This window comes from Lithobates pipiens, unplaced genomic scaffold, assembly GCF_037356315.1.
Source record: "Lithobates pipiens isolate NorthernLeopardFrog02 unplaced genomic scaffold, aLitPip1_a1.2 Scaffold_94, whole genome shotgun sequence".
Taxonomy (NCBI): Eukaryota; Metazoa; Chordata; class Amphibia; order Anura; family Ranidae; genus Lithobates; species Lithobates pipiens.
Window position 1 is genome coordinate 2,596,547 of NW_027507917.1, and position 27,714 is coordinate 2,624,260.

At 50.4% G+C, this 27,714-nt stretch overlaps 1 protein-coding gene across 1 annotated transcript in view; it reads right to left on the reverse strand.

Annotated features, from left to right (window-relative positions):
• The window catches only part of LOC143973751 (FHF complex subunit HOOK-interacting protein 1B-like), a 111,153-nt gene that overhangs the window by 44,762 nt on the left and 38,677 nt on the right, over positions 1-27,714 (reverse strand). Inside the window, exons 2-7 of the mRNA XM_077474594.1 lie at positions 26,169-26,441; positions 19,504-19,725; positions 16,970-17,362; positions 5,371-5,529; positions 3,766-3,852; positions 3,144-3,311 (exon numbers count right to left, since the gene is read on the reverse strand). Coding sequence (XP_077330720.1) covers positions 3,144-3,311; positions 3,766-3,852; positions 5,371-5,529; positions 16,970-17,362; positions 19,504-19,725; positions 26,169-26,297 — 1,158 coding nt within the window. The 5' untranslated portion in view covers positions 26,298-26,441. The remainder of the gene's footprint in view (positions 1-3,143; positions 3,312-3,765; positions 3,853-5,370; positions 5,530-16,969; positions 17,363-19,503; positions 19,726-26,168; positions 26,442-27,714) is intronic.

Consider the following 27,714-nt stretch of genomic DNA (forward strand, 5'->3'; position numbering starts at 1 on the left):
CTTGAGAAGCGGATCATGAGCTCTGTTTTTTGCGAGCCACTGGCCCTGAGGGATTGCCCAAGCCTGGTTTTGGGGGTGGGTTTGCGGTTGATTAATTTGGAGAGAATCCCAATGAAGTTTAGGGATCAGGCTTGGCTTGCCTTTCATGGAAAACTATATGTGAAGGGCAACTTGAAGTTTCTTTCCATGAGTGATCGGGGCTGCCCGAGAGTGGAGTGTGGAGGAGTGGTGGAGTCCATGGATCACTTTCTACTTCAGTGCCCTTTTAATATAGAGGTGTACAAGAGGGTGGGGAGGGCTCTGAGTATACCCTTCCTCCCCCATATGAGTTATGCAGAGTGGGTGTATGGGGCTTTCCAGACTCGTCGGGATTATGATTTGGAAACACTTTTTTTAGTTAGTTTAGTAGTCCGTTATTTCACGTGGAGCGCACGGTGTCAGGTATCCTTACGGGGTAAAATCCTCCCTGTGGAAGTGGTGGTGGAGAACATTCTGGGTGAGGTTGGGAAGATTCGGGGTCTTGAGAAAGACAGGTGGCAGCAGGAGGCCTGGATAAAGGCGTGGAGGAATATCAGGGCTCTGTAGCTGCTGCCTGTTGATCTCGGGGTGTGCGGCTTTCTTTGTATTCTTCTTTCACTCCCTTAGATTTTCAGATCCAATATAATTTTGATAAAAGGCTCCATGCATGGTGACGGTGATGTTCCTTAGTCTGGCTCTCCCGTAGGTATTATGTTGTGTGCAATTTGTTTTGCACTGTTTATTTTGTTCTTGTTCTTTCTGGTTTGTATAATTGTATTCAATTATTTTGTAAATATGTTTTATTTATTTATTATGTTTTTATTGTATATAAGTTGTTGTTTGTAAGATTTTCAATAAACAAAATTAACCCCTCATAATGGGCACAACAGGTGTACAGACCCAGGAACTCAGCACAGGGATGGTGGAAACCCCTCAAAATGGGCACAGGAAGAGTACAGACCCAGGAAATCAGCACAGGGATGGTGGGAACCCCTCATAATGGGCACAACAGGTGTACAGACCCGGGAACTCAGCACAGATATGGGTGGGAACCCCTCATAATGGACACAACAGGTGTACAGACCCGGGAACTCAGCACAGGGATGGTGGGAACCCCTCATAATGGGCACAGCGGGTGTACAGACCTGGGAACTCAGCACAGATATGGGTGGGAACCTCTCATAATGGGCACAGTGGGTGTACAGACCTGGGAACTCAGCACAGGGATGGTGGGAACCCCTCATAATGGGCACAACAGGTGTACAGACCCAGGAACTCAGCACAGGGATGGTGGAAACCCCTCAAAATGGGCACAGGAGGAGTACAGACCCAGGAAATCAGCACAGGGATGGTGGGAACCCCTCATAATGGGCACAACAGGTGTACAGACCCGGGAACTCAGCACAGGGATGGTGGGAACCCCTCATAATGGGCACAGCAGGTGTACAGACCTGGGAACTAATCACAGGGATGGTGGGAACCCCTCATAATGGGCACAGCGGGTGTACAGACCTGGGAACTAATCACAGGGATGGTGGGAACCCCTCATAATGGGCACAGCGGGTGTACAGACCCGGGAACTCAGCACAGGGATAGTGGGAACCCCTCATAATGGGCACAGCAGGTGTACAGACCCAGGAACTCAGCACAGATATGGGTGGGAACCCCTCATAATGGGCACAGCGGGAGTACAGAGCTGGGAACTCAGCACAGGGATGGTGGGAACCCCTCATAATGGGCACAGCGGGTGTACAGACCCGGGAACTCAGCACAGATATGGGTGGGAACCCCTCATAATGGGCACAACAGGTGTACAGACCCGGGAACTCAGCACAGGGATGGTGGGAACCCCTCATAATGGGCACAGCGGGTGCACAGACCTGGGAACTCAGCACAGATATGGGTGGGAACCCCTCATAATGGGCACAGTGGGTGTACAGACCTGGGAACTCAGCACAGGGATGGTGGGAACCCCTCATAATGGGCACAACAGGTGTACAGACCCGGGAACTCAGCACAGATATGGGTGGGAACCCCTCATAATGGGCACAGTGGGTGTACCGACCCGGGAACTCAGCACAGGGATGGTGGGAACCCCTCATAATGGGCACAGCAGGTGTACAGACCTGGGAACTAATCACAGGGATGGTGGGAACCCCTCATAATGGGCACAGCGGGTGTACAGACCTGGGAACTAATCACAGGGATGGTGGGAACCCCTCATAATGGGCACAGCGGGTGTACAGACCCGGGAACTCAGCACAGGGATAGTGGGAACCCCTCATAATGGGCACAGCAGGTGTACAGACCCAGGAACTCAGCACAGATATGGGTGGGAACCCCTCATAATGGGCAGAGCGGGTGTACAGACCCGGGAACTCAGCACAGATATGGGTGGGAACCCCTCATAATGGGCACAACAGGTGTACAGACCTGGGAACTAATCACAGGGATGGTGGGAACCCCTCATAATGGGCACAGCGGGAGTACAGAGCTGGGAACTCAGCACAGGGATGGTGGGAACCCCTCATAATGGGCACAGCGGGTGTACAGACCTGGGAACTCAGCACAGATATGGGTGGGAACCCCTCATAATGGGCACAGCGGGTGTACAGACCTGGGAACTCAGCACAGGGATGGTGGGAACCCCTCATAATGGGCACAGCAGGTGTACAGACCTGGGAACTAATCACAGGGATGGTGGGAACCCCTCATAATGGGCACAGCGGGAGTACAGAGCTGGGAACTCAGCACAGGGATGGTGGGAACCCCTCATAATGGGCACAGCGGGTGTACAGACCCGGGAACTCAGCACAGGGATGGTGGGAACCCCTCATAATGGGCACAGCGGGTGTACAGACCCGGGAACTCAGCACAGGGATGGTGGAAACCCCTCAAAATGGGCACAGGAGGAGTACAGACCCAGGAAATCAGCACAGGGATGGTGGGAACCCCTTATAATGGGCACAGCGGGTGTACAGACCCGGGAACTCAGCACAGGGATGGTGGGAACCCCTCATAATGGGCACTTTAGGTTTGCAGACTGGGGAACATATTGGAAACACGGGCAAAAGCCTGAAATGAGCCCCTGGAGTTCAGTATGATGTTCGGGATTCGGGTCTTACCCGGGAATTGCTGGCGATGCGGCTGATGAGCGTGTGCAGGATGGTGGTGTTGTCGTGCCGATGGAGAAGGATAAATCGCAGGAAGGTTTTCAGCAGTGCGGTCTCGCTGATGCTGCGCAGGAACAGCTCCAGGTACGCAGTACTGGCGATCATCTCCTCAATAGAGGTCTAGGATGGAGGAGGGGAGACGGTCAATACAGAGAGAACATGCAGATCACACAACATCTTCCTGACTGAGGGTCAAACGTGACGTTTAATCTGCTTATATTTTACTCCCCCTCCCCCCATCAATATGTGAATGACATTTTTAAATAAAACCGTTCTGTACTCATTACACAGCGAACGTTACCCCCGGTGACATCATCACTAGAGCTCGGCCCGGGAAGGAAATACTGCATGGAGCTGGCTGGAGTCTCATCTTCAATACATCAGGAGCTTCTAAAAGTCTCTTGTATCTCAGCAGAAGTCTCTAAGCTTCTCATGTAAGCGGCCTTCCAATCCCCAGTGACAGGCGATGCATTATGGGTCCGGAAGTAAGATATTGTCACTGTGTCAGCGACCTCCAATAGGAGCATTGCTTGTATACTCTGCCCCTTACAGTATGTACCTAGGGGTCTCTTACCTTGTGCAACGCTGGGCCCATGACCGGAACCAGGAACCCATTATGTATGTATTCCACAAGCTGGTTCTGGACGAACGGATGAGCCACCTGTGCTGACAGAAAGACAATTCATCATAAGGGCCTCCAGCCCAGGCTCCACCCACTGCTCGCCTCCAGCCCAGGCTCCACCCACTGCCCACCTCCAGCCCCAGGCTCCACCCACTGCTCACCTCCAGCCCAGGCTCCACCCACTGCTCACCTCCAGCCCAGGCTCCACCCACTGCCCACCTCCAGCCCCAGGCTCCACCCACTGCTCACCTCCAGCCCAGGCTCCACCCACTGCTCACCTCCAGCACAGGCTCCACCCACTGCCCACCTCCAGCCCAGGCTCCACCCACCTCCAGCCCAGGCTCCACCCACCTTCAGCCTAGGCTCCACCCACTGCCCACCTCCAGCCCAGGCTCCACCCACTGATCACCTCCAGCCCAGGCTCCACCCACTGCTCACCTCCAGCCCAGGCCCCACCCACTGCTCACCTCCAGCCCAGGCTCCACCTACTGCTCACCTCCAGCCCTTGCACCACTGTTGGCCTCCAGCCCCAGGCTCCACCCACTGCTGACCTCCAGCCCAGGCTCCACCTACTGCTGACCTCCAGCCCAGGCTCCACCTACTGCTCACCTCCAGCCCAGGCTCCACCTACTGCTCACCTCCAGCCCAGGCTCCACCTACTGCTCACCTCCAGTCCAGGCTCCACCTACTGCTCACCTCCAGTCCAGGCTCCACCTACTGCTCACCTCCAGCCCAGGCTCCACCTACTGCTCACCTCCAGCCCAGGCTCCACCTACTGCCCACCTCCAGCCCAGGCTCCACCTACTGCCCACCTCCAGCCCAGGCTCCACCTACTGCCCACCTCCAGCCCTTGCACCACTGTTGACCTCCAGCCCAGGCTCCACCTACTGCTCACCTCCAACCCAGGCTCCACCTACTGCCTACTGCAGACTCAACTCTATAGTTTTGAGAGTCTCCAAGTTGAAGCACGTATAGCAGTATTTGCCTGGAGGGAGCCTTTGTCACCTCCATCCCAGGCTCCACCCACTGCCTACCTCCAGCCCTTGCACCACTGCTGACCCCCAGCCCCAGGCGAAGCCCACTGCCTACCTCCAGCCCTCGCACCACTGTTGACCCCCAGCCCCAGGCTCTGCCAACTGCTGACCTCCAGCCCTTGCACCACTGTTGACCTCCAGCCCCAGGCACCACCCTCAGTGCTGACCTCCAGCCGTTGCACCACTGATGACCTCCAGCCCCAGGATTCATCTACTGCTGACCTCCAGCCCTTGCACCACCGTTGACCCCCAGCCTCCGCCCACTGCTGACCTCCAGCCCTTGCACCACTGTTGACCCCCAGCCCCAGGTACCACCCACTGCTGACCTCCAGCCCTTGCACCACTGTTGACCCCCAGCCCCAGGCTCCACTCACTTCTGACCTCCAGCCCTTGCACCACCAATGGCCTCCACCCACTGCTGACCTCCAGACCTTGCACCACTGTTGACTTCCAGCCCCAGGATCCATCCACTGCTGACCTCTGGCTCAGACCCCACCCATTGATAACCGCTTCAGCTACTAACCTGAGTGACAGCATTACAGAACTCCAGAGAATTCATGAAAAGGACCAAAGAGGACACCCCGATCCAGTCTTCTCTCCGCAAGAAGTGCCAGTCATCGCCACGAACCTCAATCTTACGTGGAAGAGATGAGTAGAGGGCGCTCAGCCCCGTTGCCAGGATCTGCCAACAGGAAAGCAATATCAGTTATTTGTTCCACTGTTCCAACATGTAGCCAGGTAAACAGCAGGTGTCAGATCGGGGGAATGACCACCAGAGGGTAGCATAAGTCAGGATCATAGGTGTCAGACCCAGGAGTGAACACCAGAGGGCAGCATAAGTCAGGATCACGTAGGAGTAATCTCCGTGTAATAGTAGAACGCAGCGGGGGCTTGTATAATTGAAGCTTTATGGATTTTTTTGGCCTCATTATAACCCGACTGGTTGTCCCGTCGCTTTATTTCTGAGGATCATTTAAACGCTCAGCGTGAACAATAAATGCAGAGTTATGCTTTAACTCATGGGAGGCCAAGCTGGATTTGTCACTTTGAAGGACCTCATTTAATAGAGGTTTCTTAAATCTTCATAAATACAGACACCAAGGTTACCTTCACTGGGAAACACACATAGAAGACACACGTGGTGACAAGTGTAGGCCTATGCTCATTCTATGGGAGTACCAACGCTGGGGCATGAGCACAAATGGCTATTAGAATGTCTCCAGGAAGATACCACAACTGCCCTAGAGGGGGAGCAGTCCTCTGCTATGTTATACACAGCCTCCTATCATATAACAATGGGTTGCAGGGTGTTTCCCCCCCCCATTACCCCTCAGGGGTATGTCCCCCCCCCCCCCACACACACGGAAAGGGAAACCTTCTAAAAAAAAGGTGGCTGCAGTTTTTTTTTATAAACTCTAACAGTACAAGATGGTGGCGGAGCAGGAGAAGGCAGTGTACAGGATGGATACCAGTGCAGGGACTGTACAGAGAGGGATCACAGACTGGGAACGGGATGGGTGCCCAAGGGACAGGACTGGTCAGGAGAGGTGTGTGGAGAAAGAGAGACGTACGTTATACCAGTACAGGTGTGGGCAGAGCACAGGGTGGGTGCCCAGGGGACAGTACCGGTCAGGCAGCAACTATACAGACTGGGTGAGAAGCAGCAGATGTACCCAGTAACAATACACGACGGGCGACCAAGACCGAGGACTGGTCAGGAAGGGAATGTATAGAGAGAGAGGGCACAGACTAGGAAAGCAGGAGACATATACCTTGTAACAGCACAGGATGATCACAGTGCAGGTAGAAGCAGAGCACAGGACGGGTGACCAGTGGACAATACTGGTCAGGTGGGACTCTACACAGGGGGCACAGACCGGCCAGGCGGGACACTACACAGGGGGCACAGACCGGCCAGGCGGGACACTACACAGGGGGCACAGACCGGCCAGGCGGGACACTACACAGGGGGCACAGACCGGCCAGGCGGGACACTACACAGGGGGCACAGACCGGCCAGGCGGGACACTACACAGGGGGCACAGACCGGCCAGGCGGGACACTACACAGGGGGCACAGACCGGCCAGGCGGGACACTACACAGGGGGCACAGACCGGCCAGGCGGGACACTACACAGGGGGCACAGACCGGCCAGGCGGGACACTACACAGGGGGCACAGACCGGCCAGGCGGGACACTACACAGGGGGCACAGACCGGCCAGGCGGGACACTACACAGGGGGCACAGACCGGCCAGGCGGGACACTACACAGGGGGCACAGACCGGCCAGGCGGGACACTACACAGGGGGCACAGACCGGCCAGGCGGGACACTACACAGGGGGCACAGACCGGCCAGGCGGGACCCTACACAGGGGGCACAGACCGGCCAGGCGGGACCCTACACAGAGGGCACCGACCGGCCAGGCGGGACTCTACACAGAGGGCACAGGCCGGCCAGGCGGGACCCTACACGGAGGGCACAGGCCGGCCAGGCGGGACCCTACACGGAGGGCACAGGCCGGCCAGGCGGGACCCTACACGGAGGGCACAGGCCGGCCAGACGGGACCCTACACAGAGGGCACAGGCCGGCCAGGCGGGACTCTACACAGAGGGCACCGGCCGGCCAGGCGGGACCCTACACAGAGGGCACAGGCCGGCCAGGCGGGACCCTACACAGAGGGCACCGGCCGGCCAGGCGGGACCCTACACAGAGGGCACCGGCCGGCCAGGCGGGACCCTACACAGAGGGCACCGGCCGGCCAGGCGGGACCCTACACAGAGGGCACAGGCCGGCCAGGCGGGACCCTACACAGAGGGCACAGGCCGGCCAGGCGGGACCCTACAGAGAGGGCACCGGCCGGCCAGGCGGGACCCTACACAGAGGGCACAGGCCGGCCAGGCGGGACCCTACACAGAGGGCACAGGCCGGCCAGGCGGGACCCTACACAGAGGGCACAGGCCGGCCAGGCGGGACCCTACACAGAGGGCACAGACCGGCCAGGCGGGACCCTACACAGAGGGCACAGACCGGCCAGGCGGGACCCTACACGGAGGGCACAGACCGGCCAGGCAGGACCCTACACAGAAGGCACAGACTGGGCAGTCAGGAAACATGTATTCGATAACAGTACAGGATGGTGGCAGTGCAGGTAGAAGCAGAGCACAGGACAGGGGACAGTATTGGTCATGCAGGCAGGACTCTGTACAGAGGGCACAGAACGGGCAGGCAGGGGACATGCACTGTATAACAGTACAGGTAGAAGCAGAGCACAGGACGGGTGAGCGGCAGGCAGGACTATGAGAACAGGAAGGATCTGGGAAGATCTGGGCTCAGGTCCAGCAGACGGCGGCTCAGGCAGGGAGGAGTCGCATTCCATAGTGGCAGCTCAGGGAGTGTCCGGGAACCGCACACAGGACGATGCCAGGATGCATTAACTCAACAGGGCAATCGCAGAGCCCCATCTACATGGAGGAAATGGAAGATTTACTGTTACTAGGGAGAGATCTCAATCATGTCACTGCACACCAATGTCACTAAGTGCTGAGTAGCCTGCGCAGGCTCTCTCACTATCTGCTGAGTATAGTGGGAAATGTTTTCAGGCTTGAGGACAGGAAGATCTATATCTCTTCCTGCTCCAGCTACACGACACGGAAAACTATTCCTTAAGGTGGAGGCTGATGTGGCAGCTTGTGGGTAAAATGACACAGCGGAGGAGTCGGGAGGAGAGGGGTGCTATGTGGTTCCCCCACCCTGCTCCCTGCCAACATCACAGAAATGGGACAACAATGCATGCCACACCAGCATCACCCACCCATTAATAGGACAGTATTGTGTGGGAGGGATAGGGAGGAGTAGGGATCACCAGGCTCAGTGTGTACCGCAATGCGTGCCAACTCCGTGTTCAGTTACAGCAGCGTTGGTGTAATGAATACAGAACACAAGTATTTATATAGGAGGTGAAGAATTTGGGGGGGGGGGGGGGTTTGTAATGGGCCGGGCCATCAGACCAGAGAGTGGGTTGAGGGATGTGGTTGTCATTCCAGGATAAGCACAGTGTTCCCATAAATACATAACACGGGGGGTTCAAGCGGAATGCCAAGCAAAAAGCTGAACGTTCTAGTAGATATTATTACCGATCTGTGCTGGGGATTGGATACAAAGTGTGTGTGTGTTGGGGGGACAGAGGAGGGATCAATCTGTGATCCAGGAGCAGGATACATGGGAGAGACCAATATGTGTGCTGGGAGAGGGATACAGGGAGAGACCAATATGTGTGCTGGGAGAGGGATACAAGGCGGGACCAAAGTGTGTGCTGGGAGAGAATATAGGGACATACCAATATGTGTGCTGGGAGAGGGATACAGGGAGAGACCAATGTGTGTGCTGGGAGAGGGATACAGGGAGAGACCAATGTGTGTGCTGGGAGAGGGATACAGGGAGAGACCAATGTGTGTGCTGGGAGAGGGATACAGGGAGAGACCAATGTGTGTGCTGGGAGAGGGATAAAGGGAGAGACCAAAGTGTGTGCTGGGAGAGAATATAGGGACATACCAATATGTGTGCGGGGAGAGGGATACAGGGAGAGACCAATGTGTATGCTGGGAGAGGGATACAAGGCGGGACCAAAGTGTGTGCTGGGAGAGAATATAGGGACATACCAATATGTGTGCTGGGAGAGGGATACAGGGAGAGACCAATGTGTATGCTGGGAGAGGGATACAGGGAGAGACCAATGTGTGTGCTGGGAGAGGGATAAAGGGAGAGACCAATGTGTGTGCTGGGAGAAGGATACAAGTCGGGACCAAAGTGTGTGCTGGGAGAGAATATAGGGACATACCAATATGTGTGCCGGGAGAGGGATACAGGGAGAGACCAATGTGTATGCTGGGAGAGGGATACAGGGAGAGACCAATGTGTGTGCTGGGAGAGGGATACAGGGCAAGAACAATGTGTGTGCTGGGAGAGGGATAAAAGGAGAGACCAATGTGTTTGGGGGGGGGGGGGAACAGAGGAGGGATCAATGTGTGATCCAGGAGCAGGATACATGGAAGAGACCAATATGTGTGCTGGGAGAGAATACAGGGAGAGACCAATGTGTGTGCTGGGAGAGGGATACAGGGAGAGACCAATGTGTGTGCTGGGAGAGGGATACAGGGAGAGACCAATGTGTGCGCTGGGAGAGGGATACAGGGAGAGACCAATGTGTGTGCTGGGAGAGGGAGCGAGAGGAGAGACCAATGTGTGTGCTGGGAGAGGGAGCGAGAGGAGAGACCAATGTGTGTGCTGGGAGAGGGAGCGAGAGGAGAGACCAATGTGTGTGCTGGGAGAGGGAGCGAGAGGAGAGACCAATGTGTGTGCTGGGAGAGGGAGCGAGAGGAGAGACCAATGTGTGTGCTGGGAGAGGGAGCGAGAGGAGAGACCAATGTGTGTGCTGGGAGAGGGAGCGAGAGGAGAGACCAATGTGTGTGCTGGGAGAGGGAGCGAGAGGAGAGACCAATGTGTGTGCTGGGAGAGGAACTACCACTTGCTCATAATATGAATTGAGTGTCCATATCCTCCTCGTTTCAGTTCTTTTAAAGCAACTCCAGATAAAAGAGCCATGACCACGTACAGCAAGCAAATAATTCTCACACATTCCACTGCCTGGGCCAATGAACCCCTTTACACTACAGTGATAACCTAGCAGGAATATCGTCCTCATTTGACACATCCGGGAGTGTCCGATGCCGGAGTCCCATTCTGGATTCGGTTTTCCCTCGGCCAATCCCTAAGTCCCTACAGCAGAAAGGGTCAGGTGGAAGGAATCACAGAGTATAGAATAGTCTTCCTCACGCATCACTAACTTATTCCAGACATCTCTGCCTGGATGTCACACGTCTTCCTCCAACTCAAACTTGTCCAAAACCGAGCTCATATTATTTCCTCCTCCACATGCCCCTTCCCCTGACTTCCCGGTCAAGAGCAATGGCACAACCAACCACCCACCCCCACATGCCAGGGTGCTAGGTGTAGTCCTGGACTCTGATCTCTTCTTTTGGCCTCACATCCAATCCCTTTCCAAAGCTTGCCACCTCAACCTTCGCAACATCTCCAAACTACGTCCCTTCCCAACCAATGAAACCACAACGCTCCCGATTCACTCCCTGGTCATCTCTCGCCTCGACTGCAACTCACTCCTCATCGGCTTAAATAGACGATCCCCCCTTAAATCCATCATGAATGCTGCTGCCGGACTCATCCACCTTACAAACCGCTCAGCGTCTGCCACCCCTCTCTGCCAATCCCTCCATTGGCTTCTACTCACCCAACAAATCCAATTCAAAATACCAAGAACAACTTAAAAAGCCACCTCAGCTCTGCCCCCAGCTACATCACTAACCTAGCCTGAAACCAGACCAACCTAATCGTCCTCTTCGTCCTTCACAAGACCTTCTGCTCTCTAACTCCATCGTCTATTCATCTCCAGGACTTCCCCCAAGCCTCTCCCCTCCTCTGGAACACCCTACCCCCAAATCTGTCAGACGCTCTTCAAATCTATATACTTTTAGGCGATCCCTGAAAACGTTTCTCTCTTTGGAGAAGCCTACCCTCCCTCCCTCCTCCTATTTTCTTCATAAGCTCATCCCCCACAGTTATTACCCTTTCATATCACTTGATCCTCCCTTCTAGATTGCAAGCTCTAAGGAGCGGGGCCCTCCTGTATATAATTGTATTGTACGTGTACTGTCTGCCCTCATGTTGTAAAGCGCTGTGCAAACTGTTGGCGCTATATAAATCCTGTATAATATAACAATAATAATAATACAAGTATACTGGGGGGCATCTGACACACCCGGAGGTAATCACAGCCTGATGAAGAGACCGTGCCTAGTCTATAGAGATACCAGTCAGGAAAAGTTTTCAGCACCCCGATAACTACAAGATCCATTCCCGTATAGTATTCTATAGGAGTATGCTGATCAACAGTTAGGGCTCAGACACACGGCACACAGAAGAATCTGTCTTTAGAATTCGAAGAGGATGATGATGAGGAGGATAGATCGCCGCTGGAACGCCACGGACTCACCACGACTCTACAACTCCATATTATATTCTCCAATGATCCCCCCCCCTCCTAACACTTGACGGAGGATCAACAACTCCACCGGATCAGGTTTCCCCATCACACACACACACACGTGAAAGACAGCTGGCCAAGCGTCCGTCCCACACACCGCACGCCGTCAATGTATATTTATATAGAATCGCATGTTTTGTCTCCGGGGATTTCCATGCTATATATAAAAACAGATCTTATAGACCCCATATCTCTACATAAAGAGGACCTGTCATTTCAATATTTCTATTACAAGGCATGTTTGCATCTCTTGTAATAGGAATAAAAACAATGAAAAAAAAAAAAGAAAGAAAAAAAAAGAAAAAAGATAATTTCAAGCACCCCCATCCCTTGCACAAAAGCAAATCTAAGTCACGCACAGATTTGTAAATAAAAATGATATATATGCGCTAAGTGATAGATGAATTACACAATGTGAAAAATTTAAAAACAATAACAAAAAAAAAAGAAAAAAAAAAGAAAGAATAAAAGAAAGAAAAAAGAAAAGATAATAAATTTCAAGCACCCCCATCGCTTCGTGCTCGCACACAAAAGCAAATCTAAGTCACGCACAGATTTATAAATAAAAATGATATATATATGCTAAGTGATAGATGAATTACACAATGTGAAAAATTTTAAAACAAGAGAAAAAAAAAGAAAGAAAAAAAAAAGACGAGATAATTTCAAGCACCCCCATCGCTTTGTGCTCGCACACAAAAGCAAATGTAAGTCACACACACATTTGTAAATAAAAATGATATATATGCGCTAAGTGATAGATGAATTACACAATGTGAAAAATTTAAAAACAATAAGAAGAAAGAAAAAAAAAAGAAAAATAGAAAAGATAATAATTTCAAGCACCCTCATCCCCTCATGCTCGCGCACAAAAGCAAATCTAAGTCACGCACAGAAATAAAAATAATATATATGCGCTAAGTGATAGATGAATTACACAACGTGAAAAATGTGTCAATTAATGACCTGCAGCTAAGCACTATAAGCCAGATACAGGGCACAAAATAAAAATACAAAATAAAAGTGCAGCGCTAGGTATAAACACAAGATGATCCAAAAAAAAAAAAAAAAGCACATATGAAAGTAAATATATCACTATTAGTAAAGTGCAATATGACCATAAACATTAAAGTGGAAGTAAACCCTTCTATCATTTTCAGTCAAGGAAGCTGCCATCTTGGCCTCTAATGATTCTTTAACTGCCATAATGCTGCACATCAGTGATCAGTTATGAAACCAGCCATTGGATGGTTTGAAAGTTTGGTTGAGAGCACAACCAATGTGAAAAAAGGCATTTCCGGCAAGCCGGGAATGTAAGTGTTTTTTGAAACTGGGTTTACTCCCGCTATAAAGCGGAGTTCCACCCAAAAGTGGAACTTCCACTCATTTGATTCCTCCCCCCCCCCCCACTCTGAGGGGAGGTGCAGATACTGGTATAATACAGGTATCTGCACCCACTTCCGGGAATAGACTCCCGCGGTCACGCCCCTTCCCACCCCCCCGCCATCTCCTGGGAAACACAGGAGATAGCAGGGACCACTTACGACACGTAGTGCGACTCACGCATGCGCACTAGGGAACCGGGAAGTGAAGCCGCAACGCAAACACCCGAATCCCAATGGTGTGAACAAGCAGGATAAAAAATAAAATAAAAAATTGCGGTGGTAGTCCTTGCAAGGAAAAATGGACAGACAGGTCTGTTTAAAATCCAATCGTGCATATGCAGAACGTGTGTGTGTCACGCACACACGCGATCGGATTCTAAACTTTTTTTTTATGTCACATGGTATTTGCGCGGCGGTCTTTGAAACTGAATTTTATGTGGAAAAAATGCACTTTGATTTTAATGCAAAAAATAAATAAATAATATATGTGTGTATAGAGATAGATCGATCTATCTATCTACATCTACAAATATATATATATATATATAGATATATATAAGTAATTAGTTCAATTCTGGCCAAAACGAGAATCACGTTTTTATTTTTTTGTTTCGAATAAAAAAAGATCTCGCGGTGTAAAATCTTTCGCATTATACGAAAAAACGGGCTAACTTTTCTGTTATTTTTAAATTCATTAAAGTAATTTTTAAAAAAAAAATTGCATTTGAAAGACCGCTGCGCAAATACAGTGTGACATAAAATATTACAACAACCATTTTATTCTCTATGGTGTCTATTAATATATATATACATATATATAAAAATAAATAATGTTTGGGGTTCTAAGTAATTTTCTAGCAAAGAAAAAAAAAAAGATTTTAACTTGAAACCAACAAATATAAGAAAAAGGTTTAGTGGTTAAACCTTTTTCGCTTACACACAAAGTCTATTACATTGACAAATTGTTACAATATTTATACTTAAAGAGGAAGTAAACCCTGATGGGTGTTACTTCCTCTTTGTCTCCTTGCAAAGGTAAAGCATAATGGACTACTATGCATCGCATCACATCGCATTGTAGCCCATTATGTGTCACTTACCTGACACAGGAGCCAGCGATGTCACCGCTGTCCCCTGTAGCACGAAGTGTCCATCTTCTTCCAGGTATCGCTGCTCCGGCCACTCACAGCGTCGGAGCAGCGATGACGTCACTCCCGCGCACGGGAGTCGCCACTAACGGCATATCGCCATTAGCATTGGCATGCCTCCAACGGCGATAGAGTGCGCATGCGCCATAGGCAGCTGTGACTGTCCTTTAATAAATATCTCCTAAACCGTATAGGGTTGTAAGGGTTTACGACCACTTTAAGTTCAACTGATAAAGAATGTTTTGATTCTTGGCAGACTGCCGGGTTTTTCTCTTCCTGTCTTCTGAAGGCTGTGGCTTTAGAAGAGCAGAGAAAATTCTTTGCATAGAAAGAATTGTAAAACGCTTTAGTCAAGATCGCGATAAACGATTCTTGGCGATTAATTGCGCAGCTGTAGTGCTAACCGATGCTTTGGCGGTGGATTGTGTCTCTCCGCATCCTCATCTCCTGAGCAGGGCTATGGTCGCGATTGGCGTCAGGACCCTAGACCGCGGCGGGGGGGTGCAGAAGCTTTGGAGACTGCTCTAGCTAAAGGAAGGAGCGGAGGATCGGGTAAGTAACTCGACTCACATCTATACATGTTGCTTTTGAGCGTTTTTTTGCGGTGCTTGTCGCGTTTTTGGACACGCGTTTTTATCGCGATTTTGCCACGTTTTTTTTCTACACTGTGGTTGCTTAGCAACCAGCTATATACAGTGATTTTTTTTTTTTTTTTTTTTAAACGCAAATCGCACTAAAATCACAGTACTTGCGTTTTTGATGCAGGTCCATTGACTTCTATTACATGCAAAACACTGCATTTTGCATGGAAAAAAAAAGTCCCCGAACCCTTTTCCAAAAACGCAGAGGCACAAAAATGCATTGATGTGAACATGTTCCATAGGAACCCATGTTAAAAAAAATGTCCCTGCATTTCTACGAAATGCATCAAAAAACGCATTAGTGTGAATCAAGACTGATGCGGTGCATTGCGACTGCACCCCCAGGAGAAGCACAGTGTACTTGCGGGTTGGGTGCGGGTTAGGTGCCCTTTCCAAAAGGGTTCTGCTGGGTTCTGAGGTTTTGGGGCCCTTTCTGAAAGCGCACCAAAACCCCAGCATGCTGCATCTTAGGCAGCCTGAGCGCACGCAAAACTGCAAGACCCAATAGAACTCTATGAAAAAGTGCAGGTAACCCGCACCTAACCCACGCGTAGACGGCGCTGCCAACGTGGTGTGGTCAACTCCACACCGTATCAGTCTGAAGGAAGCCTTATTGTTCCCCCAGACATAAGCAATTAACCCTTGCAGTGTGGGCACAGCTAATTTTTTTTTGATTTGCCCGGAGTTAGGCTTTAACCACTTCCCGACCAGCGCACGATGATGTACGTCGACAGAATGGCACGGGCAGGCATATTGGCATACAGGTACGTCCAATATTCGTTGCCGCCGTGCCATCGGGAGCGCGCCGCCGGCGGCGCGCTCTCGCGCTGGTCGGGACCCCCGTGAGTCCGGTTGCGGGACCCGCGGACTCGATCGCCGCGGGCATCCCCGCGATCGTCTCACGGAGCGGCCGAATGGAGGAAATGCTGTATAAACAACATTTTTCCATTCTGCCTAGCAACTAGTGACGCTGATCTCTGCTCCATGTGATTGGAGCAGAGATCAGTGTACACTAAATGAAAGCCCAACCCCCCCACAGTTAGTAACACACCACTAGGAACACTTAACCCCTACACTGCCACCCACTGGTTAACCCTTTCACTGCCAGTGTCATTTACACAGGAATCACTGCATTTATATAGCACTGATTACTGTATAAATGACAATGGTCCCAAAAATGTGTCAAAAATGTCCGATGTGTCCCCCACAATGTCGCAGTCACAATAAAAATCGCAGATCGCCGCCATTACTAGTAAAAAAAAAAAATAATAAAAAATTATTAATAAAAATGCTATAAAACTATCCCTATTTTGTAAACGCTATAACTTTTGCGCAAACCAATCAATAATCGCTTATTGCGATTTTTTTTACCAAAAATATGTAGAAGAATACGTATCGGCCTAAACTGAGGGAAAAAAATGTTTTTTTATATATTTTTGGGGGATATTTATTATTACAAAAAGTAAAAAATAATGCGTTTTTTTCAAAATTATCGCTCTATTTTTGTTTATAGCGCAAAAAATAAAAACCGCAGGGGTGATCAAATACCACCAAAAGAAAGCTCTATTTGTGGGAAAAAAAGGACGTTAATTTTGTTTGGGAGCCACGTCGCACGACCGCGCAATTGTCAGTTAAAGCGACGCAGTGCCGAATCGCAAAAAGTGGTCTGGTCTTTGACCAGCAAAATGGTCCGGTCTGAAAGTGGTTAAGTGAAATAACCTTGCCTGCCCTTGTGTAGTAACCTCTGAACTAGCATACATGAATATGCAACTGCACACAGGAGCCCCCCCGATGTTTTGGAAGAACCAGATTAACAGGTACTCACGGGACAGAAGAAAGAGTTCTCTGTGATGTATCGGGCCATGGTGGGGTTATCAGAAGACATGGCCATGATGAGAAGCAGAGCATCCCGCGCCTGCTGACCAATGACCCCCTCGTGGTGGATGAAGGGAACCAGAAGGGAGAAGATCAGGAGGTTGGCCGGGCCGTCTTGCCCCGTGGAATCTTGGAAGAAAAGCTCCAGGGTCGAGGGCTCCCGGGCCAGGGAAACGCAGAGTTGGTTCAGCAGCAACACCAAGTTGTTTTCCAGTACGGGCGAGGCGGGACCGGGAGAGAAAGTGCCGAGGAGGGTGACGAGAGGCCGCAGGACGGGCTGGTAGCGCAGGAGCGGCTGGTGGGATTGGCTGATCAGCATCTCAAACAGCTTCAACTGTTCCACCTGGGATTAGGGAAAAAAAAATAAAAATAAAAAAGACAGGAGGACCATTAGAATACAGGAACGTGTGTGTAAAAAAAAAAACAAAAAAAAAAAAAACACCCAAAACCACCAACACGTAGAATAAGGCAGTGGCAGCAAAAGGGTAAAAAGGGGGGGATATTTACAGTTTTATTTTATTTTTATTTTTTTTTTATATTTAATTTTGATCATATTGCAGAGTTCTGTTTTCACGTTGACATTAAACTAATAATAAAAAAAAAAAAAAAAAATGCGAACAGGCAGCTAAGACCCCTTTCACACTGGGGCGTTTTCAGGCGTTTTAGCGTAAAAAAATAAAAATAAAAAGCGCCTGTAAAGCGCTTGAAAGAATCCTCATCTGCAATCCCAATGTGAAAGCCCGGGTGCTTCAACAGAAAGCCCTTTCACACTGCCAGCGCCCGAAAAATGCTGGTAAAATCGCCGCTTACCGGCGATTTACCAGCATTTTTCGAGTGCTATTGGGGCGCATTTCAACCGCCGCTAGTGGCCAAATATAGGGTTAAAGCGGGAGTCCGCCGTGTTTTTTTTTTTTTTAAAAGCCAGCAGCTACAAATACTGCAGCTGCTGACTTTTAAAATAATGACACTTAAGCGCCCAGCACGCCCGCGATGTCGGCACCCGAAGCCCATCTCTCGATCGTCTCTCGGGGTGCTGCCGCCGCCACCTTGGGTATGCGAATCAGGAAGTGGAGCCTTTCGGCTTCATTTCCCGGGTTCCCTACTGCGCATGCGCAAGTCGCGCTGCGCAATAAAGACGGTCCCCGCTGTCTCTGGGATCCGTGTGTTTTCCCAGCAGGCAGCGGGGGACCTTCGGAAAGGGGCGTAGATTCTGCGGAAAGGGGGCGTACCTTCTGCAGAATCTACGCCGGAAGTGGGTGCAGATACCTGTACTATACAGGTACCTACCTGCACCCCTCTCGCCCTTGAAAGGTGCCAATTGTGGTGCCGGAGGGGGGGGGGGAGGGTTCCAATGAGCGGAAGCTCCACTTTAGGGTGGACCTCCGCTTTAAAAGCACCCACAAAGCGCAGCTGCCAAAAGCAGGCGTTTTGCAGGCGCTTCCCATTGACACCTTTCACACTGCTGCGCCCATAGCGTTGGCGGTAAAACGCCGCTATTTTTAGCGGCATTTTACAGTTAGATTTGCAGCGTATTTCGGCCGCTAGTGGGGCGCTTTTACCCCCTCCCCCCGCTGGCGGCTGAGAAAGGGTTAAAACTGACCGCAATACGCCGCAATGGCGGCGTTTTGCCGGCGGTATTGCAGGGCTGCCCCATTGATTTCAATGGGGAGCAGCGGTGGAGGAGCGGTAAACACACCGCTCCTTCACCGTTCTAAAGAAGCTGCTGGCAGGACTTTTCCCCGACGTCCTGCCAGCGCACCGCTCCAGTGTGAAAGCCCTCGGGGCTTTCACACTGGAATGAATGGTGCAGCAGTTTGAGGGCGGATTGCAGGCGCTATTTCTAGCGCTACAGCGCCTGCAAAACGCCCTCGGTGTGAAAGGGCTCTTAGGAGAGGTGTATTCACCGATTCCAAAAGCGCTGCAAAGAAGACTTTTTTTGACGCCCTGCCAGCGCAGCGCCTCAGTGTGAAAGCACTCTGGCTTTTACATTGGGATTGCAGTTGCGGCTTCTTTCAAGCGCTTTACAGGCACTTTTTTAAAGCTAAAGGGCCTGAAAAACACCCCAGTGTGAAAGGGATCTCAGTGTGGAAGCACTCGGGCTTTTACATTGGGATTGCAGGTGAGGCTTCTTTCAGGCGCTTTTTTTTTTTTTTTTTTTAACGCTAAAGCGCCTGAAAAAACGCCCCAGTGTGAAACTGCTCTAACACTCACCCTACCTGCTCGCAGCCATCTACTGAATGCACAGCTCAACGCGCACGCCTGGTGCACTCCAGCTGTGCCGGAATGGCAGACTCTCGTGACGTCACTCACTGACCAGCCAATCAAGAAGATGAAAACCCAGGAGGACCGCAGCCCGTCTAGAACCTTCAACCAGCAACTCGGTTCAACCTGGAGGTCCAATGTGACTTTGGAGGCTGAAGGAGCTTGCTGGCTTCACGTTCCAGAGGACGGCCCAGACCCGGAGCGTCGCAGGAGATCAGTCACCTTTTTCTCCTCAGTGAAGTCCCTGCGTAAGTGCCAGTGGAGGAGCTTCTCCAGAATGCCCTCAGAGGCCACGTAGGTCAGGATGGGCCCTGGTCCCTCCCCGTCTCGCGGTCGCTCCTCCGCTAAAAGGCTCAGCATCTGGTAGGTGTTGTTCCTCACGCAGCTCATGTCATCTGTCGTCACGTCCGCCGAGGACACCCGGCGCTCCAGAATCCTCAGAACCTGGGAAGATGAGAAAACAAAGCATGATAACCTCCATGATCTAAGACAGGGGTCTCCAAATTATCTAAAACAAAGGGCCAGTTTACTGTCTTTCCGACTTCAGGGGGGGGCAGACTGTGACTAGTGGGAGTAGAAAATGTCCGAAAATGTTCCAGTGTCAGTGGGAGTCCTTTGATTCTCAACCAGGGCTCCGTGAAATCCTAGGGTTCCTCCAGAGGTTGTAGGGGTTCCTTCAGCATTGGGCAATTTCTGCCTCTCAGATAAGTTCCCACCGACACCATTGATCTTTTTAGCTATCTGTAAGGAGGTCATTCTTCCCAATGACCACAAGTGTGAGGACCATTCTTCCCAATGACCACAAGTGTGAGGACCATTCTTCCCAATGACCACAAGTGTGAGGACCATTCTTCCCAATGACCACAAGTGTGAGGACCATTCTTCCCAATGACCACAAGTGTGAGGACCATTCTTCCCAATGACCACAAGTGTAAGGACCATTCTTCCCAATGATCACAAGTGTGAGGACCATTCTTCCCAATGACCACAAGTGTGAGGACCATTCTTCCCAATGACCACAAGTGTGAGGACCATTCTTCCCAATGACCACAAGTGTGAGGACCATTCTTCCCAATGATCACAAGTGTGAGGACCATTCTTCCCAATGATCACAAGTGTGAGGACCATTCTTCCCAATGATCACAAGTGTAAGGACCATTCTTCCCAATGATCACAAGTGTGAGGACCATTCTTCCCAATGACCACAAGTGTGAGGACCATTCTTCCCAATGACCACAAGTGTAAGGACCATTCTTCCCACTGACCACAAGTGTGAGGACCATTCTTCCCAATGACCACAAGTGTGAGGACCATTCTTCCCAATGATCACAAGTGTGAGGACCATTCTTCCCAATGATCACAAGTGTAAGGACCATTCTTCCCACTGACCACAAGTGTGAGGACCATTCTTCCCACTGACCACAAGTGTAAGGACCATTCTTCCCAATGATCACAAGTGTGAGGACCATTCTTCCCAATGACCACAAGTGTGAGGACCATTCTTCCCAATGACCACAAGTGTAAGGACCATTCTTCCCAATGCCCACAAGTGTAAGGACCATTCTTCCCAATGACCACAAGTGTGAGGACCATTCTTGCCAATGACCACAAGTGTAAGGAACATTCTTCCCAATGACCACAAGTGTAAGGACCATTCTTGCCAATGCCCACAAGTGTAAGGACCATTCTTGCCAATGACCACAAGTGTAAGGACCATTCTTGCCAATGACCACAAGTGTAAGGACCATTCTTCCCAATGATCACAAGTGTGAGGACCATTCTTCCCAATGACCACAAGTGTGAGGACCATTCTTCCCAATGACCACAAGTGTAAGGACCATTCTTCCCAATGCCCACAAGTGTAAGGACCATTCTTGCCAATGACCACAAGTGTAAGGACCATTCTTCCCAATGACCACAAGTGTGAGGACCATTCTTGCCAATGACCACAAGTGTAAGGAACATTCTTCCCAATGACCACAAGTGTAAGGACCATTCTTGCCAATGCCCACAAGTGTAAGGACCATTCTTGCCAATGACCACAAGTGTAAGGACCATTCTTGCCAATGACCACAAGTGTAAGGACCATTCTTGCCAATGCCCACAAGTGTAAGGACCATTCTTGCCAATGCCCACAAGTGTAAGGACCATTCTTGCCAATGACCACAAGTGTAAGGACCATTCTTGCCAATGACCACAAGTGTAAGGACCATTCTTCCCACTGACCACAAGTGTAAGGACCATTCTTCCCAATGATCACAAGTGTAAGGACCATTCTTCCCAGTGACCACAAGTGTGAGGACCATTCTTCCCAATGACCACAAGTGTGAGGACCATTCTTCCCACTGACCACAAATGTGAGGACCATTCTTCCCACTGACCACAAGTGTAAGGACCATTCTTCCCAATGATCACAAGTGTAAGGACCATTCTTCCCAATGACCACAAGTGTAAGGACCATTCTTCCCACTGACCACAAGTGTGAGGACCATTCTTCCCAATGACCACAAGTGTGAGGACCATTCTTCCCAGTGACCACAAGTGTGAGGACCATTCTTCCCAATGACCACAAGTGTGAGGACCATTCTTCCCAATGACCACAAGTGTAAGGACCATTCTTCCCAATGACCACAAGTGTAAGGACCATTCTTCCCACTGACCACAAGTGTAAGGACCATTCTTCCCAATGACCACAAGTGTAAGGACCATTCTTCCCAATGATCACAAGTGTAAGGACCATTCTTCCCAATGACCACAAGTGTAAGGACCATTCTTCCCAATGACCACAAGTGTAAGGACCATTCTTCCCAATGATCACAAGTGTGAGGACCATTCTTCCCACTGACCACAAGTGTGAGGACCATTCTTCCCACTGACCACAAGTGTGAGGACCATTCTTCCCAATGACCACAAGTGTGAGGACCATTCTTCCCAATGATCACAAGTGTGAGGACCATTCTTCCCAATGATCACAAGTGTAAGGACCATTCTTCCCACTGACCACAAGTGTGAGGACCATTCTTCCCACTGACCACAAGTGTAAGGACCATTCTTCCCAATGATCACAAGTGTGAGGACCATTCTTCCCACTGACCACAAGTGTGAGGACCATTCTTCCCACTGACCACAAGTGTGAGGACCATTCTTCCCAATGATCACAAGTGTGAGGACCATTCTTCCCAATGATCACAAGTGTGAGGACCATTCTTCCCAATGACCACAAGTGTGAGGACCATTCTTCCCAATGACCACAAGTGTAAGGACCATTCTTCCCAATGCCCACAAGTGTAAGGACCATTCTTCCCAATGACCACAAGTGTGAGGACCATTCTTGCCAATGACCACAAGTGTAAGGAACATTCTTCCCAATGACCACAAGTGTAAGGACCATTCTTGCCAATGCCCACAAGTGTAAGGACCATTCTTGCCAATGACCACAAGTGTAAGGACCATTCTTGCCAATGACCACAAGTGTAAGGACCATTCTTCCCAATGATCACAAGTGTGAGGACCATTCTTCCCAATGACCACAAGTGTGAGGACCATTCTTCCCAATGACCACAAGTGTAAGGACCATTCTTCCCAATGCCCACAAGTGTAAGGACCATTCTTGCCAATGACCACAAGTGTAAGGACCATTCTTCCCAATGACCACAAGTGTGAGGACCATTCTTGCCAATGACCACAAGTGTAAGGAACATTCTTCCCAATGACCACAAGTGTAAGGACCATTCTTGCCAATGCCCACAAGTGTAAGGACCATTCTTGCCAATGACCACAAGTGTAAGGACCATTCTTGCCAATGACCACAAGTGTAAGGACCATTCTTGCCAATGCCCACAAGTGTAAGGACCATTCTTGCCAATGCCCACAAGTGTAAGGACCATTCTTGCCAATGACCACAAGTGTAAGGACCATTCTTGCCAATGACCACAAGTGTAAGGACCATTCTTCCCACTGACCACAAGTGTAAGGACCATTCTTCCCAATGATCACAAGTGTAAGGACCATTCTTCCCAGTGACCACAAGTGTGAGGACCATTCTTCCCAATGACCACAAGTGTGAGGACCATTCTTCCCAGTGACCACAAGTGTGAGGACCATTCTTCCCAATGACCACAAGTGTGAGGACCATTCTTCCCAATGACCACAAGTGTAAGGACCATTCTTCCCAATGACCACAAGTGTAAGGACCATTCTTCCCACTGACCACAAGTGTAAGGACCATTCTTCCCAATGACCACAAGTGTAAGGACCATTCTTCCCAATGATCACAAGTGTAAGGACCATTCTTCCCAATGACCACAAGTGTAAGGACCATTCTTCCCAATGACCACAAGTGTAAGGACCATTCTTCCCAATGATCACAAGTGTGAGGACCATTCTTCCCACTGACCACAAGTGTGAGGACCATTCTTCCCACTGACCACAAGTGTGAGGACCATTCTTCCCAATGATCACAAGTGTGAGGACCATTCTTCCCAATGATCACAAGTGTAAGGACCATTCTTCCCAATGATCACAAGTGTGAGGACCATTCTTCCCAATGACCACAAGTGTGAGGACCATTCTTCCCAATGACCACAAGTGTAAGGACCATTCTTCCCACTGACCACAAGTGTGAGGACCATTCTTCCCAATGACCACAAGTGTGAGGACCATTCTTCCCAATGATCACAAGTGTGAGGACCATTCTTCCCAATGATCACAAGTGTAAGGACCATTCTTCCCACTGACCACAAGTGTGAGGACCATTCTTCCCACTGACCACAAGTGTAAGGACCATTCTTCCCAATGATCACAAGTGTGAGGACCATTCTTCCCACTGACCACAAGTGTGAGGACCATTCTTCCCACTGACCACAAGTGTGAGGACCATTCTTCCCAATGATCACAAGTGTGAGGACCATTCTTCCCAATGATCACAAGTGTAAGGACCATTCTTCCCAATGATCACAAGTGTGAGGACCATTCTTCCCAATGACCACAAGTGTGAGGACCATTCTTCCCAATGACCACAAGTGTAAGGACCATTCTTCCCACTGACCACAAGTGTGAGGACCATTCTTCCCAATGACCACAAGTGTGAGGACCATTCTTCCCAATGATCACAAGTGTGAGGACCATTCTTCCCAATGATCACAAGTGTAAGGACCATTCTTCCCACTGACCACAAGTGTGAGGACCATTCTTCCCACTGACCACAAGTGTAAGGACCATTCTTCCCAATGATCACAAGTGTGAGGACCATTCTTCCCAATGACCACAAGTGTGAGGACCATTCTTCCCAATGACCACAAGTGTAAGGACCATTCTTCCCAATGCCCACAAGTGTAAGGACCATTCTTGCCAATGACCACAAGTGTAAGGACCATTCTTCCCAATGACCACAAGTGTGAGGACCATTCTTGCCAATGACCACAAGTGTAAGGAACATTCTTCCCAATGACCACAAGTGTAAGGACCATTCTTGCCAATGCCCACAAGTGTAAGGACCATTCTTGCCAATGACCACAAGTGTAAGGACCATTCTTGCCAATGACCACAAGTGTAAGGACCATTCTTCCCAATGATCACAAGTGTGAGGACCATTCTTCCCAATGACCACAAGTGTGAGGACCATTCTTCCCAATGACCACAAGTGTAAGGACCATTCTTCCCAATGCCCACAAGTGTAAGGACCATTCTTGCCAATGACCACAAGTGTAAGGACCATTCTTCCCAATGACCACAAGTGTGAGGACCATTCTTGCCAATGACCACAAGTGTAAGGAACATTCTTCCCAATGACCACAAGTGTAAGGACCATTCTTGCCAATGCCCACAAGTGTAAGGACCATTCTTGCCAATGACCACAAGTGTAAGGACCATTCTTGCCAATGACCACAAGTGTAAGGACCATTCTTGCCAATGCCCACAAGTGTAAGGACCATTCTTGCCAATGCCCACAAGTGTAAGGACCATTCTTGCCAATGACCACAAGTGTAAGGACCATTCTTGCCAATGACCACAAGTGTAAGGACCATTCTTCCCACTGACCACAAGTGTAAGGACCATTCTTCCCAATGATCACAAGTGTAAGGACCATTCTTCCCAATGATCACAAGTGTAAGGACCATTCTTCCCAATGATCACAAGTGTGAGGACCATTCTTCCCAATGACCACAAGTGTGAGGACCATTCTTCCCAATGACCACAAGTGTAAGGACCATTCTTCCCACTGACCACAAGTGTAAGGACCATTCTTCCCAATGACCACAAGTGTAAGGACCATTCTTCCCAATGACCACAAGTGTAAGGACCATTCTTCCCAATGACCACAAGTGTAAGGACCATTCTTCCCAATGACCACAAGTGTGAGGACCATTCTTCCCAATGACCACAAGTGTAAGGACCATTCTTCCCAATGACCACAAGTGTGAGGACCATTCTTGCCAATGACCACAAGTGTGAGGACCATTCTTCCCAAGGAACCTTCACCACTTACACCAGGAGCTACATCTGTAATGGGGGGGGGACCTTCACCACTTACACCAGGAGAGGTTCTGCTATGGGGTATTCATTAGACTTAGAATTGCATAGAGGGAATTTTGATAAATCTTCCTGAAGGTGAACGTCAATGCTCTCAATGGTATGACCAATGAAGGAGCCAGTGGTGGGACCACATAGTCCGTGAGGAGGTGGCTTTGGGGGACTAGTTGTCACTACTGGAATGGGTGGGGAGAAAGCCTACGGGACCATGAAGCGAGGTAATACTCCCTACTAGAGCTCCCCCTACACAAGTACTAGATCTTCCATATGTGGTGGGTGGTCACTTTTTGTTGGGACTATCACGGACTTCTAATCTCTTTCCACACACACATCTGACGCCCGCAGGCCCTCCTCACCTGAGACCAGTGATTTTTGAAGACCATCAGGCAGGTCTCTGGGTCGGCGGTCACCAGGGGTTGGAGGCTGGCACTACGGCCGGGCTTGGCGCCAGCGCCTCGCGGGTTGAGTTTACTAAGCCAGCTCATTCTTGCCGGTCTTGGATCACACGGTGCAGGCGGGGAGGAGAGAGAGGAGAGGGGAGGACAGAGGGGACAATTAGGACAGGGAGGGAGACGTGACCCCAACTCATCCCGTCTGTAGACAGGGCCTCTTCATGATGCCTTCAGACTCTGCAGAGACACAAAAAAAATAAATAAGAGAAACGATTACCCCCACCAAAAAAAACAAAAAACAATAACTGGCCTTCATATCCAAATAAAACCATCAGAGATTGGAATAGACAATAGATATAATATTCGGGGGGGGGGGGATACACTGTCTGGGTTTAAAAATACATCTAAAGGATATACTCAGAAGATAAACTAATGTGGACCCTCTGCATCATATAGTACTCCGTTCACATCAGAGTCCCCCCCTCCATCATACAATCCCCTCTCCTTCACATCAGAGCCCCCCCATCATACAATCCCCTCTCCTTCACATCAGAGCCCCCCCATCATACAATCCCCTCTCCTTCACATCAGAGCCCCCCATCATACAATCCCCTCTCCTTCACATCAGAGCCCCCCCATCATACAATCCCCTCTCCTTCACATCAGAGCCCCCCCATCATACAATCCCCTCTCCTTCACATCAGAGCCCCCCCCCCCCATCATACAATCCCCTCTCCTTCACATCAGAGCCCCCCCCATCATACAATCCCCTCTCCTTCACATCAGAGCCCCCCCCCCCCATCATACAATCCCCTCTCCTTCACATCAGAGCCCCCCCCCCATCATACAATCCCCTCTCCTTCACATCAGAGCCCCCCCCCATCATACAATCCCCTCTCCTTCACATCAGAGCCCCCCCCATCATACAATCCCCTCTCCTTCACATCAGAGCCCCCCCCCCATCATACAATCCCCTCTCCTTCACATCAGAGCCCCCCCATCATACAATCCCCTCTCCTTCACATCAGAGCCCCCCATCATACAATCCCCTCTCCTTCACATCAGAGCCCCCCCCCCATCATACAATCCCCTCTCCTTCACATCAGAGCCCCCCCCCATCATACAATCCCCTCTCCTTCACATCAGAGCCCCCCCCCCCCCATCATACAATCCCCTCTCCTTCACATCAGAGCCCCCCCCCCATCATACAATCCCCTCTCCTTCACATCAGAGCCCCCCCATCATACAATCCCCTCTCCTTCACATCAGAGCCCCCCCATCATACAATCCCCTCTCCTTCACATCAGAGCCCCCCCATCATACAATCCCCTCTCCTTCACATCAGAGCCCCCTCCCATCATACAATCCCCTCTCCTTCACATCAGAGCCCCCCCATCATACAATCCCCTCTCCTTCACATCACAGCCCCCCCATCATACAATCCCCTCTCCTTCACATCAGAGCCCCCCCCCATCATACAATCCCCTCTCCTTCACATCAGAGCCCCCCC